The sequence below is a fragment of the Brachionichthys hirsutus genome, chromosome 1 (genome assembly GCF_040956055.1).
Source record: "Brachionichthys hirsutus isolate HB-005 chromosome 1, CSIRO-AGI_Bhir_v1, whole genome shotgun sequence".
Taxonomy (NCBI): domain Eukaryota; kingdom Metazoa; phylum Chordata; class Actinopteri; order Lophiiformes; family Brachionichthyidae; genus Brachionichthys; species Brachionichthys hirsutus.
The window spans coordinates 8573192-8587621 of NC_090897.1; the positions used below are offsets into that span (position 1 = coordinate 8573192).

A 14430-nucleotide genomic window follows, 5' to 3' on the forward strand; every position below is an offset into this window, starting at 1 on the left:
GTGGCATATTTGTCTGTGGTCATCGGCTGCTCTCACTGACTTCCGGATGTTGTGCCTTTGGCATCAATCAGTTGAAGCCCAGGGAACAGTCAGTAGGCCGTCTCTCTCACGGGTTCAACCACAGTGCAGACGGGGTTAACTCGGGTTCAGGCCACTCGCACAAACCCATCTCCCCTGCTGCCACTGAACATGAGTGGAAACCTAAGGTGAAGACCCTCTATGTCTTAGGTTGCTGAAAAATGTATAAGGCCATGAGGTGGCATGTGTGTGTATTGCATTATTTATAACAGAATTGTGCAGCCCTCCAGCCTCAGAGCCCCCCCTGGCCTGGCCAAAAGCATTTTCAGCATGTTTTGCCCCCCCCCCCCTGTACCTTTTTTATCTATGTTCCCTTGCCCCTCATCCCATCCCTCAAATCAAATTCTTCACAAATCTTATTTCTCACCGAACATTGCATGCTTGCAAGAAATCTAACCCGCTATAATTCTACTCTGATAAAAACTAAATAGGACATTTACAGAGCAACCAAAAGGTTTTTTCCACTTGGCCTCTAAAGACATGTCGTGCTTTTATTATGTTTTAGTACTTCCAATAATGGGACATGTAGAGCTACCGTGTCCAGTGGGGGATAGTCTGTCCACATCTCCTATAAAATATTGGACAGAATTCAGTGAGGATTCTTGCATGCTTTGTATCTTTGTATCCAAGTAGAAGTTATATTTGTGTCCTTGTAACTTTTGGATTGTACTTAATCTGAAGCATGTATTTCACCTTAAGGTCCTCTATCAAATAGACTGAATATTGATGACATATTCAGTTTTTTCAAATTCTTAGCCTGCCTGAACTTCCCTGGCTTAATGAATGGATGGATGGCAGCTGACCTCATTCTCTCATAATAGGCATGAACAGGATCTGATGCCCATAATGCTGCAAAAGGTCATCTCTTCAGCCATGGACAATTATCTTTTAGCAGATGGCTTTGCCTTCTCTGGTGCCACTGATTTTATAATGCTGAGAGCGTTCATTAGGGGCAATCCAATATGTAAAAAGTGGAGATAAGCAGCGATTGCTGTCAGGCTCTTCCTGCTCTGGGCGCCAATCAAAGTCATAAAGCTCAATAAAGAGGACAGGAGACCTCCCCAGTGAGATTAATCCTGATTCGACAATAGAAGGCCTCAAACAGTGATATGATCACACCACAAAGACCTGTCTCATCAAAAATATCCGCATAGTCATTTGTATCTATATCCCTGTTGTCCTGGTTTCAGTCTCTGCAGGACTGTAAAGTGATAAGCAGACCTGAACGCCAACTGGAAAATCAGTTGAGAATCTAAAAGAAAAGAAAGAAAGGATGCTATTGATGTGTTTGCCCTTTTAAGGGTGGGTCTGTAACCGGGCACCTGCTCCCAGCTCTCCACGTGAAGATTCATTAAATGCAGGTTGCAGGGAGACTTTATTTTTAAAGTGAGCTCTTCTGGCCCTTTTGTGCAGAATGGTAGAATTATAGAGACCTGCGCCGAGGGAAATTTGTCCTGCTGCCCTGAAATCATGATCAACCTTTTAATAAAAGGCTCAAATATCAAGGCCTGAGGCAAGGTAATGGAGAAGTCTCATAGTCGTGTTGACTTGGCTTGTGCAGCTTGGCATGCCTGTGGCTTTTTCTTTCTTTCTACTTTATTTAAATACTCCGCAGCTCACCTATAAAATGATTTATTATCATGTCCCTGTGACATGGTCTTCGTCACCTGCCATGCATCTATGTGGGTTCATCTGATTTCATCTGTATCAGCAATAATCATCACAGCAACAACAAAAGGGATGGTAAAAATGAACCTGTTGATTCAAGCATGAGGCTATAAAGGAAGGAGTCGTCATTTATCAGCTTGAATCTTTGCATATTGTCGACGAGTCTCCTCAAACTGAACCCTGTTTTGTTTTGCTTTTATATTTAAACTACTTCAGTGTTATTCTATGCCTGGAGATATTCTGTCATGAGGGAGCGCACACATCTGCAGGCTTTACACATACACAATTATAAGATAAGTAACGAACGGACCTGCTTCATGTTTCGGGTCCCTGAAGCGTGATTCTTGCTCCTGTTCATCAGAGATAATGAGTACATCTGTAGCATGTATGTATATTGACACTGGGAATATATTCATTTATCTAGATAACACTATGTATTTTTATTTGAAAAGCCTTCTTTGTCTTCCTGACAATTTGTGGACATATGAATTAATCAGTATATGTTGCAGACCTCCAACACTCTTGACTGCCCTTCCACAACATTGTGCATATGTCTTGTTATTAGCCCCGCCTATGGCCTAATATATCGCCAACATTATTATGGTTTTTTTTGCAGTCCACTGGTTCTGAAGAACTTGACTGAACTTCATGGATAATTTCCCTGACAATGCTTAGAGCAAAATTACAGTGACATCTCCATAAGGTCTACGTCTCATTAGAATCTAAATCCAAGGAATGTCCTTAATTTATGATCCAGAATGTTTACATTTATTTGGGGAAAACTCAGAAAACTTGCTGCTTTCCAAACAAATGATTATTTTAAAGACCGAAGCTTAAATTGTAGCTGAGACTAGGCCGATTCAGTTTGGTGTCAGAGTTTATGTTTTTCTACAAATACCTTCTTAGAACCAGGTCATCACTGTAAATGAGAAGCTGTTCTCAATTGATTTATACCTGGTAAAATAAAGATGAAATAAAAATAAAAGAACATGAAGAACATTAGTCTCAGCAAAATACTGTCTTTTTTAAAATTAATATTGATACCAATTTGAATCCAAATTCTAGGGTTTGGTTTTCATCGACAAGGAATCGCATTATGATGGCCAAGCTGTCATGGGACTAATGCATGTATTTTATTGTACTGGCTATTTGTCACTGTCAGAGTTGGTTTCTTATTGATTCTCACAACAGTAAGTGAAAACTTTATATTCTCCATTATTCCACTTGCCATTTTCCTTAATAGGGTTAGATGAGGGGAAATATAATAACATGAAAAGATGGGAGTTTAGTGAGCTGCAAAGAAATAGTTCACATTATTATGACGACCGATCATAATGTCCGCTTGAAGGCGCTACATGCTATTTTGGCCCGTGGCAATCATAACCTGTAGGAAGCGTTTGCTGCTCGTTGCAAAAACTGTTATGCTAATGAATCTCCATGAAGACGAATTATGAAAACGTTGTATTTACAATCGGCTGTAGGGACCATTAGTTTTGTATCAGCGCCTTGTTAAAGCCACTGTTGCATTGCCTAACTCCAGAAACGGTCATTTTCTATGTTAATGCACATCATTACCAGCGAGCTGTAAAACACATTGATCGAAGGCTCCTAGGAGCGTACAGGGAGCTCTGGTGTTCTCTGCATTTATTGCTGCAGCTTAAGTGATTATCCTGGGGTTAATTAGCCTCACACTCAGGCTCTGCGTGTGAAACCCGGTTTCCTTAAGCAACCTGCCTTTTTGTCTCCTCCCTCGATGTCTCCAAAGTGATCAGAGGTAATCCAGCTTTCGGAACGCTGTCGCTTACTGTATGAAGCAACGGTTGTGGAAGTAGAAGTGAAAGTGAGATCTGTGGCGGCTTCGCATAGGCCTCATTTGATTTAAATCACTTTTGAGCCATTCTCGTGACACAACTCTCTGACCGTTACTTCATCCACCACTGCAGTCCAAATTAAAATATGTCAAAAACCATTGATTACTTTGATTACTGTGTGTTATGTGGCCCACTCTTCGTGTCCATCATTGTTTCCTTTCGCGATCACGCCGACACAATCTTTACTTATTATATAAACATTTCCATATTATAAACGTAGCATTTTCTGGCCTTAGGAACATTTTACAATCAAAAAACCAAAACGCTTTACAAAGTCTTTCCTTTTTGGGTCGCAGGGGATTTCTTTATGTGGCTCCTAATGTATTCATGGTGATAACATTACCGTTTAGCTCACAGCCATTACTGTGGCTGTGTCAGCTTTAGTGTAGGTTTTTTTCACCTTATTTTACTCCAAGGATTTCATTTCATTTGCTGTTAAAGATGTAAATTGTCATTGTAGAGAATGTTATTTAAATTGTTCAATCTTGGACTCAATTTTTTATTAAGCCAATAACGCGTTTGCTGTCCTTCTCTTTTGTGTTCTTCTATCCCCAGGAGCAGCCAGGGCTTCATGCACATGAAACTGTCACGAACGAAGGAGAACAAATACATCCTGGGTCAGAACAGCTGCCCTTTTGACAGCGTCCCTGAGATAATCCATTTCTACTCCAGCCGCAAGCTGCCCATCAAGGGTGCTGAACACATGTCCCTGCTCTACCCAGTCGCCATCAGGACACTATAGTCCTCCGGCCCCTGCAGTTCTCATTGGGCTGGCCTGTTGCCCCACAATTCTCATGCCTCTGGCCGGAGCCCAGTAGGGGAAGACGAACTGGCATCTCAAAACTGTTGATCCTGACACCTCACCGGCCCAACAGATTACAGAACTGTTTTTAAGGCCGCATACATCCAACACAAGCGGACTCAATGTTGCAGAAGTCTTTATTGTTTTGATTTTATTTATGACACACACCCACTTCGTTACATTGCAGAGTGACTATCTAAAGAACGTTTCATTGTTTCTTGATTTCCCACTGCACTTAACGCTCAAAGACAAATAAAGGTACAACACTGTAACATTTGTCACTGGGGGGTGTACCTTCTCCTAAGAGTGTGCATCATTAAATTGTGTATGTTTTACTCATTTGGTTTCACTCTGTTGACACTATAATTGTTTGTGAGGTGGACTTGAAAATTGTATTAGCTTGTTTTGGAGAAGCAATATTTGAGTCATGTTGAGGGATATTGTCCACATGGGCCCCATAGACCAGGCAGGATATTGAATACGCTGGTCTTGTATGAATAGTGTGTCCCCAGCTGCACGATAATAACCGGCTTGTGAACATTGCAGTCTGATCTCTCTTTCTTGTCATAGCCCATGCTGTCTGCTATCCATCACTGTGTGGGTGCATCACACAAATGACATTGTAAGTACCATAGTGGTAGGACAGGTAGAAAAGCATGATGGATGGGTCAACCCGTCTGACACAGTTCAATTGGCCAAGACTGGAGACCGGAGCCCTTCTAAATGGGCCGCATTAGCTCTGCTATCCCATTTTTTAGAATGGCTTTGCATCAATGAGTGAAATATGCCTGCATTGTCTACCTCAGAAAATCAATTTCATTTGCCCATCTGCGGATCAATAGGTACAATGGGAATGCAGAAATTGATCTGTCCTCCCTTTGACATTCCCAATTCCCTTGAAATTGTATAATTAGTTTAAAGAATATGTTTGTTTGTGTTACCCATGAAAACGCAAGTGGATTTTTTTTCAGATCAACACGTGTGTGTGTGTGTGTGTGTGTGTGTGTGTGTATAGTCGCCAATATGTGATGTCAGTAACAAAGGTTTGGTTAATGCCTTATATAATGCATGGGTCAAATCAGCCAATGTTCACGTCCATTTCTAGTGATTGTTCTGTGACTAAGTTATTCTGGGGTAATTATTCCTGGCGCGTCGCCCCTCCCTGTCAGCCCATCGGTGCCCTGGCCCTCATTGTCCTCCGCTGCTGTGGTCATGCTCTTTTGGACTACGCTCACCTGTCTTACTGTGGTGCTTTGCCGTTTTCTTCTACATTCTCCTAAATGTTCGTTTTCCCTCAGTGGCCTGCCTCTGGGACACGAGTCAAGGTGCCTCGTGCAGACTCTGGATTCCCGCGTTGGTGCATATGGTGTCGCATTAGTTTTCATTTCTCCTCCCGTTCTCTCATCCAACCACATATTATTTCTTCATTGTTCTAGACCCAGTGATATTTCAGCCCACAGCATATCATGTTGATGATCAACTACATCAAGAAGAAGCTGATTTTGCCACAAGTATTCACAGCAAGAACTCGCACTAATTAGAGTGCCTAAACCTCTACGATCCAGCTGCTTAGAGGAAACTTTGATTCTTCGGTGTGGAAAAATTATGTTGCATTCAATGAGTATGTTATATGGACTTCGTTGAAGGCTGAAAATGACTGGCACTAGGAATTTAGAGAGAGTTACCACCATATACACAATGTTAGATATATTTAGGCTATCTCTGCTGCATGCTATGCAATTATATTGCAGTAACCGAAGGGGAAATGTCTGTATGCCTCTGCTGAATGTTTATAGCAAATGTGATGGTGCACACATTGACGGATAATCAACTGTATGAGCTGATAGGTAAAAAGTTTGGACTTATACAGGTGTATATTTTATTGGTTCAGTAAGGAAGTTTTCAGATAAGTCGTATGAGGGTGTCTGTACATGTGATGAAACAACCTGAGCAGCTTTATTAAGAAATAGTTTATTGTCAAAGTGGACCTATGTATTTCCTTGAGAGAAGATCTCATAAGAAGGAATGCAATTGAAATGAACCGAGTGAAATATGCTTTATGTTCAAAATGTTCCCTGTTAAAGAGATCAAATATCGACAGTATAGGATTTAGTTGCTACTGCTTATGAGTATTAATGGAATGGGGCCGCACTGCCTGGAAAGAGGCCTTAGCTCTGGAAAAGAAAAAGGGAAATTGGGATTAGGGGCAGTTGGAAGAGAGGGTCTTGTGATGCAGACACTTTCCTCATTCATATTACTGTATTTCTATCATGACAACATGAAAGATCCCTTCTCCTCCCTCAGAAGTGTCTTAAAGTGTGCATGTATGAAACGGTGTGTGTGTGGATGTGAGTGAGAATGAACTGATGTAAGCGACCATCAGCCATTGACGAGCCCTGTGTGTCACTTTACTGTGGTAGAACGACATGAGTTTCCTTTGTGTACATTTTCTTGCCACGTATGTATGCACTACTATAAAAGATCTCTTATCAGTCCCTCACGGCCAAATGTAAATACTGAATGTATTGTATGGGGACATGGAGGCATCAAGGTTCAAAATAAAATAAAATAAAAATGGGTTTATTAATTTGTGTGTGTCTGAATGTTACAGGAAATTATTGTATTATTTTTTTTCCTTTTATACCTACACACCTAATTTAGATTATAAGATTAATAAGAACATCTCCATGTGTACCGTTTCCGGTTACCATGGTGAAATCCTTCAATAAATTGATGGAGAGCGGCCATTGTGTGAGTCAAGGACAGAATGCTGGAGCCGTTGTCAAGCCAGTACTCCAGCGCTTGTCCTCGATTGATTGATTTTGTTGCACAGCCTTGTATTTTTTAAAGCTCCTTTTAACAACATTATAGACACGATTTTCAGGCCATGTGAATGCAGAGGCTTAGAATTTCTTTTTTCTGTGATTGCGCCTGCTTTTTAGCCACAAACATACAGTACAAACTCTCTCACCCCATGTGGAGTTACTGCAACATGTACATGTAACAGCAGTTATTTGTTGGAGTCCCGCGTTCCAAAGCCTTTCTGACAAACTATTACTTTGTAACAAAAAAGAGAGATGACGCTGCACATGTCAGAATCCAAACATGTAGTAGACACTCTATAATGTAGGTTTTTAGCTCATCGAAGGAAATACTGAACACTTAGAGCCTCTCATGTTTGACTTTTGAGAATTTGTAATGCACACACCTCAGGCTTGAATTTTTTAGTAGGTGACAGCCAGACAGCGTCGACTTTGTCTCTGCAACCATGACAGTGAAACAGTATATGTAGCTACACTTGTCCGTGAGGGAGGTAGAACATTGTTAAACAATATATTTGTTGAATAAAGACAACTGAACTTGAAGGAAAAGCTTGGAAGACATTTTTCATGCATATTTGTTCTGAGTATGAAAACCGATTAAGACAATTTTCTTTGCAAACATATGTAAAAAAAAAAAGAGGATACACAATTTGCTGCACAGATAAACATCTTCAAATATCACTTTTGATTTAAAAGTAGATTTTCTGCCCCTTTTATTTTACTTGACTCACTCAACTCCACAACAAAACAAGGTTTGAAGTTGCTATTTGAAGTTTCCATTGCAGTGGTAATTCTCGCCTTTCCCACTGCAGCTCTGTCTCCTCCAGAGAGGCGGGTTAATGCTCCTGGGATGAAATGCATCAAAGATGGTTTTGTTGAATGCTGGAAAAGAATGAAAGCGTGGCTTGACAGCAGTGAATGACCCACAAGTGGATGAAATGGTCTTCTGTCTATCAGAACCTCATTTCATATTCCACTCAGTCACACCAGGCAAAAAGCAATCTCAGGTAACAGACCTTATGTTAATAGTGTGGGGTGCCTCCTTTCAGTAAGACAAAACTGGATGGTGGGGGGCATTATAAGGACTCCATCCTTTCCTCCTCCTGGGGCACGTCAGAGGATTTCGAGAGAATAGGATTCCTATTGTTCCATTTGTCTGTGACGGCTTGATTAGAGGGGCTTTTACACCATTTCAAGAGGTCTGGCATTGATGATTTCTATTGGCTTAGCATATTGCCTCTAATGATATGGTGCAAAACCGTGCTCATTACCTGAATCCCCCGTCAATGTGGGAGTAATTGGGTATATTTGTGCCAGCTCCAAAGCTCCAGGCTTGATTCATCTTCCCGGCTGTTAAAGTCATTTCCTGTTCCTGCTTCAAAGCTCTTTTTCACAGATACACATCCGCTGTGGCAGATTGAAAGACTCAAAGAAAAAGTAGAACGTACTCTTAAGGAATAATGTGGCTCTTTGCAGGACTCTTCAGCCATGGGTTGAAGCACCCTGCGACAGACTGACTGGAACAGAGCCCAGAGAAAAGTGACTGCAGCGATTCAAATGGTAGCATAGACACACGGGTAGAAACAACAAATTGTTTTCCTTCATTTTTCCTTCCTCTGTGAGCTTCAAAATTGGTCGTTCACTTGGCTCTGATGGCAAATGTCACCAGCAGGCAGTCTCCATAAAAAAGAAGTACACAGACTTGCAGCCATCGTTACTTTATTTTTTATTTGCTGTTGGAATCCCCTCGTGTTAGACTGATGTGGAGGTGATGGAGAGGGTCGACCAGTGTAAAACAATCCCATATATATCAGGTCATATTGTGAATTGTACTTTTATTTTGATATATAGCTGAAAATAGAGTTCGATGATCCTCCAGGCAAGGGACAACACATACTGAATCTGACTTTACAGCTTATCCGGAACTACCTTTCCTGTATTGCACATATGCATTTTTTGTTTTTGTTTTGCTGGAATTACATTTTTATTTACTGTTGTTTTGCTGAATATGTCTCAACACTGTGGAAAGGCTTTTTTTTTTTTTTAAATACCCTTGGAAGCATTTGGAGGTGGAAATTGTCCACAGGTGTGCATGCATATAAAATGGTAATGGAGACAGACAGACACAAAGCACTGTTTGGGTGCAGTGCTCAGGAAAGGGCAGTCTACTGATTGAGCCGTCACATTCACAGATGTGGTCGTAAAACTAAGCAAGGCAATTACTGTAGATGGTGAACGGGAGGTAACAACGCAATATGTCCTCCACTAAAATACCCTGATGGGAGACAATGAGACAAAGCAAATGTATCCCTCTGTGATAGGACTTAGTGGAAAAAAGGGGGACTCAGGCTCAGCTAATGGTAGTGGTGCTCTGACAAGCACAGCAACATCATGCGGATGCTAAGAAAATGCCTGATCCAAACATATCACTTTCATCCAAAAATGAAATCTCAAATGCCACTAAGGGCAGATCAAGAACCCGATTTTAATGAAATACAGAAACATGAGACCTGGCTTGGGTTGAAGTAAATTACAGCACTGCCCCCTAGTGTACAAATAAAAGAAGTAGCTAGGCTGTGCAGACATGTCGAGTAGAGCATATTATTTCTACTGCAAACAAATACTTGTATGATTATAAATGCTTGTGTGTTTATACCACGAAACAGGAAATCTGATAAACCTCAGTTTAAATTTAAACTTGCACACAAGAAATTAAAGTATGTAGATAATTTAGACATTTACATCCAATGTCATTTTATTATGGTAAATGAATTGAAGACAGGCATATTAGTTGAAGTTTTACATTATGTAAATGGGGTAAACATGTTATAAATTGACTTGCTATATGTCTAAAGACATAATCTAGCAATTCTTAACAGCATAAGGCTTTTTCTTCTCTTTACTCAAAAAAACAAACATTTTGTCCATGGGGTCTGGGCTCAGAGTCCTGAGCCTCCAGCAAAGATCAGCTCCAGTGCAGCCTGGATGTCACCATCTGTGGCCTGGAGCACCCTCAGCATCAGCTCCTCATCCTGGATCCCCATGTCCCTGAGCTGCTGCATCTGGGACTGCCAGCGCCCCTGGGGGGGGGGGGAAACAAAAACAAAAAACTTTAACCAGAGACCAAACAACTTCATCAGAGTCAAAAGCATGTATCATTTTCATTCCTGCTTCATTTGATCTATGCATAAACTACTTTACAGCCACAGTGCACACCTTACACTGAGGCCACAAAAAAAATCACAAATGTTAAATGACCAGTTTCTAATCATTAATATAAAACACAATTGTTCTCCCTTTGAACTGAATATACAGCATTTAATCTGGGTTCACCTGTAGAGCAGACATGCTGGATGCTTGCAATGCTTGCTGCAGAGCCTGGCTAAAGAGGTCGTTACTGACTGGGGTCCCTGCTGGCACTGGGGCTACACTACCGGAAGGGTCCGCCTACATCAGATAGAATGACAGGACAAAAACAAAAGGCTCCTGTAGTTGTGGAAATATAGTAAAGTTTTCCAACAAACATTAAGCTTTTAATCCATTTCTTCCAGATGTAAGGCTCACCTGGCTTGAAGTTGTTGGAGTAACTGCGCTGCTTTCAGGGGTGCTGGCGAGAGCCAAAGCCGTCGCCAGCTCGCTCTGCGTTATTGGTCGAGGGCCGGCCGCTCCGCTGTGGTTTAGAGATACTGGACGCATTCCTGCTGAGCCTCCTGTTCTGCTAGAGGGACCAGCTGGACTCCCCTGTTCCACACATTTAGACACGCACAGAAGTAACATCATTGACGTTCCCATAAATGATACCTGTAGTTGTAGTATCAGCAAAGTGACTCACAGACTGGAAATCCTCATCGTCATCAGACATGCCCTCAAACATGAAGCCCCCTACCAGATAAAGATCGTTATTTGCACATTTGTCATGAACATTTTTTGAAATGCCTCAAAACAATAACAAAGTAAAACAACAAATATATATAGTTGTATAATTTAAAGGTTGCCTTGTTTTTTTTATTAATTATTGTCAGTAGCTTCTTTATAAATTTGATTTATATTCTCCCATCCACATCTTGCCTGTTTTTACTTGGAGTATTTCCTGCTCACCTGGCATATCGCTGTACGAACTGGAAGAGACATTGCGAGTCGAGCTGGCACTGGACTGAGAGGGCATACTGCCTGCCACAGAGTGAAGGACCAGGATGATAGCATTGACGAGGGCTGGGTGAGAGCTGATCAATCTATCAAACACAAAGATTGAAGTTGAATTCCACTCATAGGAGGGCTGTTAACAAACGATCAAAACACACTCACACATCCAGCATGCTGGGGTCTGTAAACTGCACAAAGAGATCTTTGTCTTGGAGCACCCCTGAAAGAGATACGAGGTGTTTGGAAAATGTTCACATTTTCATCGATGTATATAATATAATGCGATGCCATGAGGGTATTTACTGAATGCAGCGGGTCTTACCGAGGGCAACTGGGTCTGATCTGAGCCCTGGTGTAGCCACAAGGATCTGATCCAGAGACTCTTTATTTGTCAGCATTTTATATACCTGTGTGTGGGGAAATACAGAAAATCAATTTTTTATGTATGCCCTCCACTCTCCAGTTCCTCTGGACAGGGATATACCAGCTAGTCAGGCCGCTACTGGGTTCTAATTCTATCTGTGCAGAGTTTGTATGTTGTCTACGTTGGTTTTGTCCGGTTTCCTTCCACCTCTAAAAACATGCAAGTTAGGGGAACCGATTACTCCAAATTGTCCACATGTGTGAGTGTGTGCATGAACGGTTGTCTGTCTCTGTGGGGCCCCAGGATGAGTCTGGGGAGAACTCGGCCTCTTGCCTGTAGGCAGCTGACCCGCTGATAAAGCGGCTGTAGATGAGATGGTTGAGGTCGTCTCGTCTACAAGAACGTGGTTGGATATTTGTGTTGTCTACTCACAGAGTCTCTGTAGGCAGAGTTTAGAGAGTGAAGCGCAGCATGAAACACCCTGAACTCCCTGGCAGCAGTCGCTCTGTTCACAGGCTCTAGAGAAGACAAACACAAACGGACTCAGGTTCATACTTTGCTTTTGATTTACAGTAAACCTTTTTAATTTATTTAAATGAGAAACACAAACCTGGACGGCTCTCTGGCTCTGGCCAGGTCTTTTTGAGTATGTGTATGGTGGATCCCGACCGAATTCCACTGGCATCCAGTGTTAGGTCATCCTTTAGTTTCCGTCCACAGTGGACCAGCTCTGATTAAAAAAAATTACAAATACCAGCAGAGCCTGAGAAGATTTGAAGGTAACATAACACTGATATACGTGGACAGAACAACAAACACCTTAATGATGATTAGTGATGAACATTTAATTCATAGATGATTAACTACCTATAAGTTCTGGGTCTGGGAGAGAATCGGGAAGTTGCGCTGCTACAAGCTGTTTTAAAGTAGCGACTCTGTATCCTCCAGGTGAAACATCCCCGGGCATCATTTCTGGGAAGTGGAAAATGGATTTCGGCTGGTCCACCAGCTTCAAGGACAGCTGCCATTCTGAAGAAGCCATGCCTGTGTTTTTTATGAAAAACAAAAACACAGTCTTCAAACGGTGGTTTGGGCAGTTACGTTTCTGAAACTACTATAAATATGATCAGGAATGACTCTTTTTATCATTCTGTGAGAGCGATAACGTGTTAAATTTAAGCTTTAATTGTAAGATAGATTGCAGGCACTAGTTTAGATCTACTAAAGCACTGGTTTTGAACACCACCGTGCCAGAACCTTGAGATTTAAATTCAATAAATCTTTATTTATATAGCACCAGATCACAACAGAAAGTTATGTGAAGGCACTTGACAGGTGTAGCACAAAAAAGACCTGCATGGAAAGCTAGAACGCAACTTGTCCCACAAGAGCAAGCATTTGGTGACGGAGGCAAGGAAAAACCTCCCTTTAACAGGCAGAAACCTTGAACAGAACCTAAGACTCAGAGTGGGCGGCCATCTGTCTGGACCGTTTGGGTTGAGACAGACGCAAAAACAGAGAGCTGGAGAGAGACAGAGAGAACAAACAGGAGTGGTTCACAGCATGTCGATAAAGCTGAGGAGCAAACCAATGACGAAAGAGCTGCTACACGGAAACAAAAATTATTGCTGCTAACGCTAGCCATGTGGATATAAGAACAACGTTAAAAAACAACAGTTCCTTTGTAGAGGATGAGCCTTGAAACAAACGCATCGTAACCTTCATGTTTATCTTTTCGGTCAGCTTTTAGCAGCTCTACTTAGCTGTTAGCTTGTCGTTCAAACGCAGGCAGCATGTAATAAAGCGTTGACTGATCTGCGTTCTAGTCTGTTAGCACAAAGCGTGATCATTTTAGAAGAAACAAAGAAAGCAACAAAACATGTTATAAACGTGCTGAAACAAGTCTGCTCTTTGCAGGGAATAACGCACGCTCACCCTTTATTGACAACCGAATTACTTCCCGGTTTAATCACGTGGTTTACGCCACGTCATTTTTAACTGGCCCAATCAAAGACGCTCTTTCTCCCACGTGACCTCGCTGTAGTTTTAACCACTGATGGTAATCTTACTGTTTACAACCTCAACTCTCTGCTTATTTCTGCAGCACATCGTCGAGTCTTTCCTCCGGCAAAATTGATTTCAAAAATCGATCGCCAATCTAACTCCATTTCTAATTCTCATGCTGATATGTGCGTGTTTGCGTGTGCATAATTCCTAACTAAGTAACGCATTAGAACGTTATCTCATATGTAAGAGTCAGTCCAAATCGAATAAACAAAGCACTTGCATTGCACAAACTATGTAAATAAACAACCTTAATTAAATAAAAACCCGATATAAAGGTGTAGTAAGACATTAAAATATGATATAATAACCATTATTGTGCAAATATTTCAAACGTAAATGATCTTTGCCTGCGAACGGAGGCAGTATGAATCAAGGCTTGCATTTAATGTGGCATGGAAAAGAGTTAATGTGAAGCTGCGCTCACAAATGGTTAACCTGGGGGGGGGGGGGGGGGGGGGGGGTCGAGACCACTTCCCCTCTCGAGGTGACGTCGCAGCAGGACAAAGCGAGCAAGGAGTGGTGTCTGTGGACAGAACTCTCCTAAATCAATGGAACAGACCCCCAGACTCTGACAGACAAACATCCCGGCGCGTTATTGGCGCCGGCAGCAGACAC

The 14430-nt window shown here is 41.7% G+C and overlaps 2 protein-coding genes across 2 annotated transcripts in view; one reads left to right on the forward strand and one right to left on the reverse strand.

Moving 5' to 3' along the window:
- Positions 1 to 4976, forward strand: part of LOC137910289 (SH2 domain-containing adapter protein F-like) — a 63893-nt gene extending 58917 nt beyond the window's left edge. Inside the window, exon 8 of the mRNA XM_068754767.1 lies at positions 4173 to 4976. Within this exon, the coding sequence (XP_068610868.1) occupies positions 4173 to 4359 (187 nt within the window). The 3' untranslated portion in view covers positions 4360 to 4976. The remainder of the gene's footprint in view (positions 1 to 4172) is intronic.
- Positions 4977 to 8967: 3991 nt separating this feature from the next.
- On the reverse strand, positions 8968 to 13697 carry LOC137893192 (ubiquitin-like protein 7). Its single transcript, XM_068738643.1, has 11 exons — positions 13684 to 13697; positions 12616 to 12792; positions 12359 to 12478; positions 12181 to 12266; positions 11707 to 11791; positions 11547 to 11604; positions 11340 to 11473; positions 11074 to 11123; positions 10806 to 10982; positions 10575 to 10688; positions 8968 to 10321 (listed from the first exon to the last, which is right to left on the reverse strand). The coding sequence occupies exons 2-11, from the start codon at positions 12788 to 12790 to the stop codon at positions 10181 to 10183; spliced, it is 1140 nt and encodes a 379-aa protein (XP_068594744.1). The 5' UTR covers positions 12791 to 12792; positions 13684 to 13697; the 3' UTR covers positions 8968 to 10180.
- Positions 13698 to 14430: the final 733 nt, after the last annotated feature.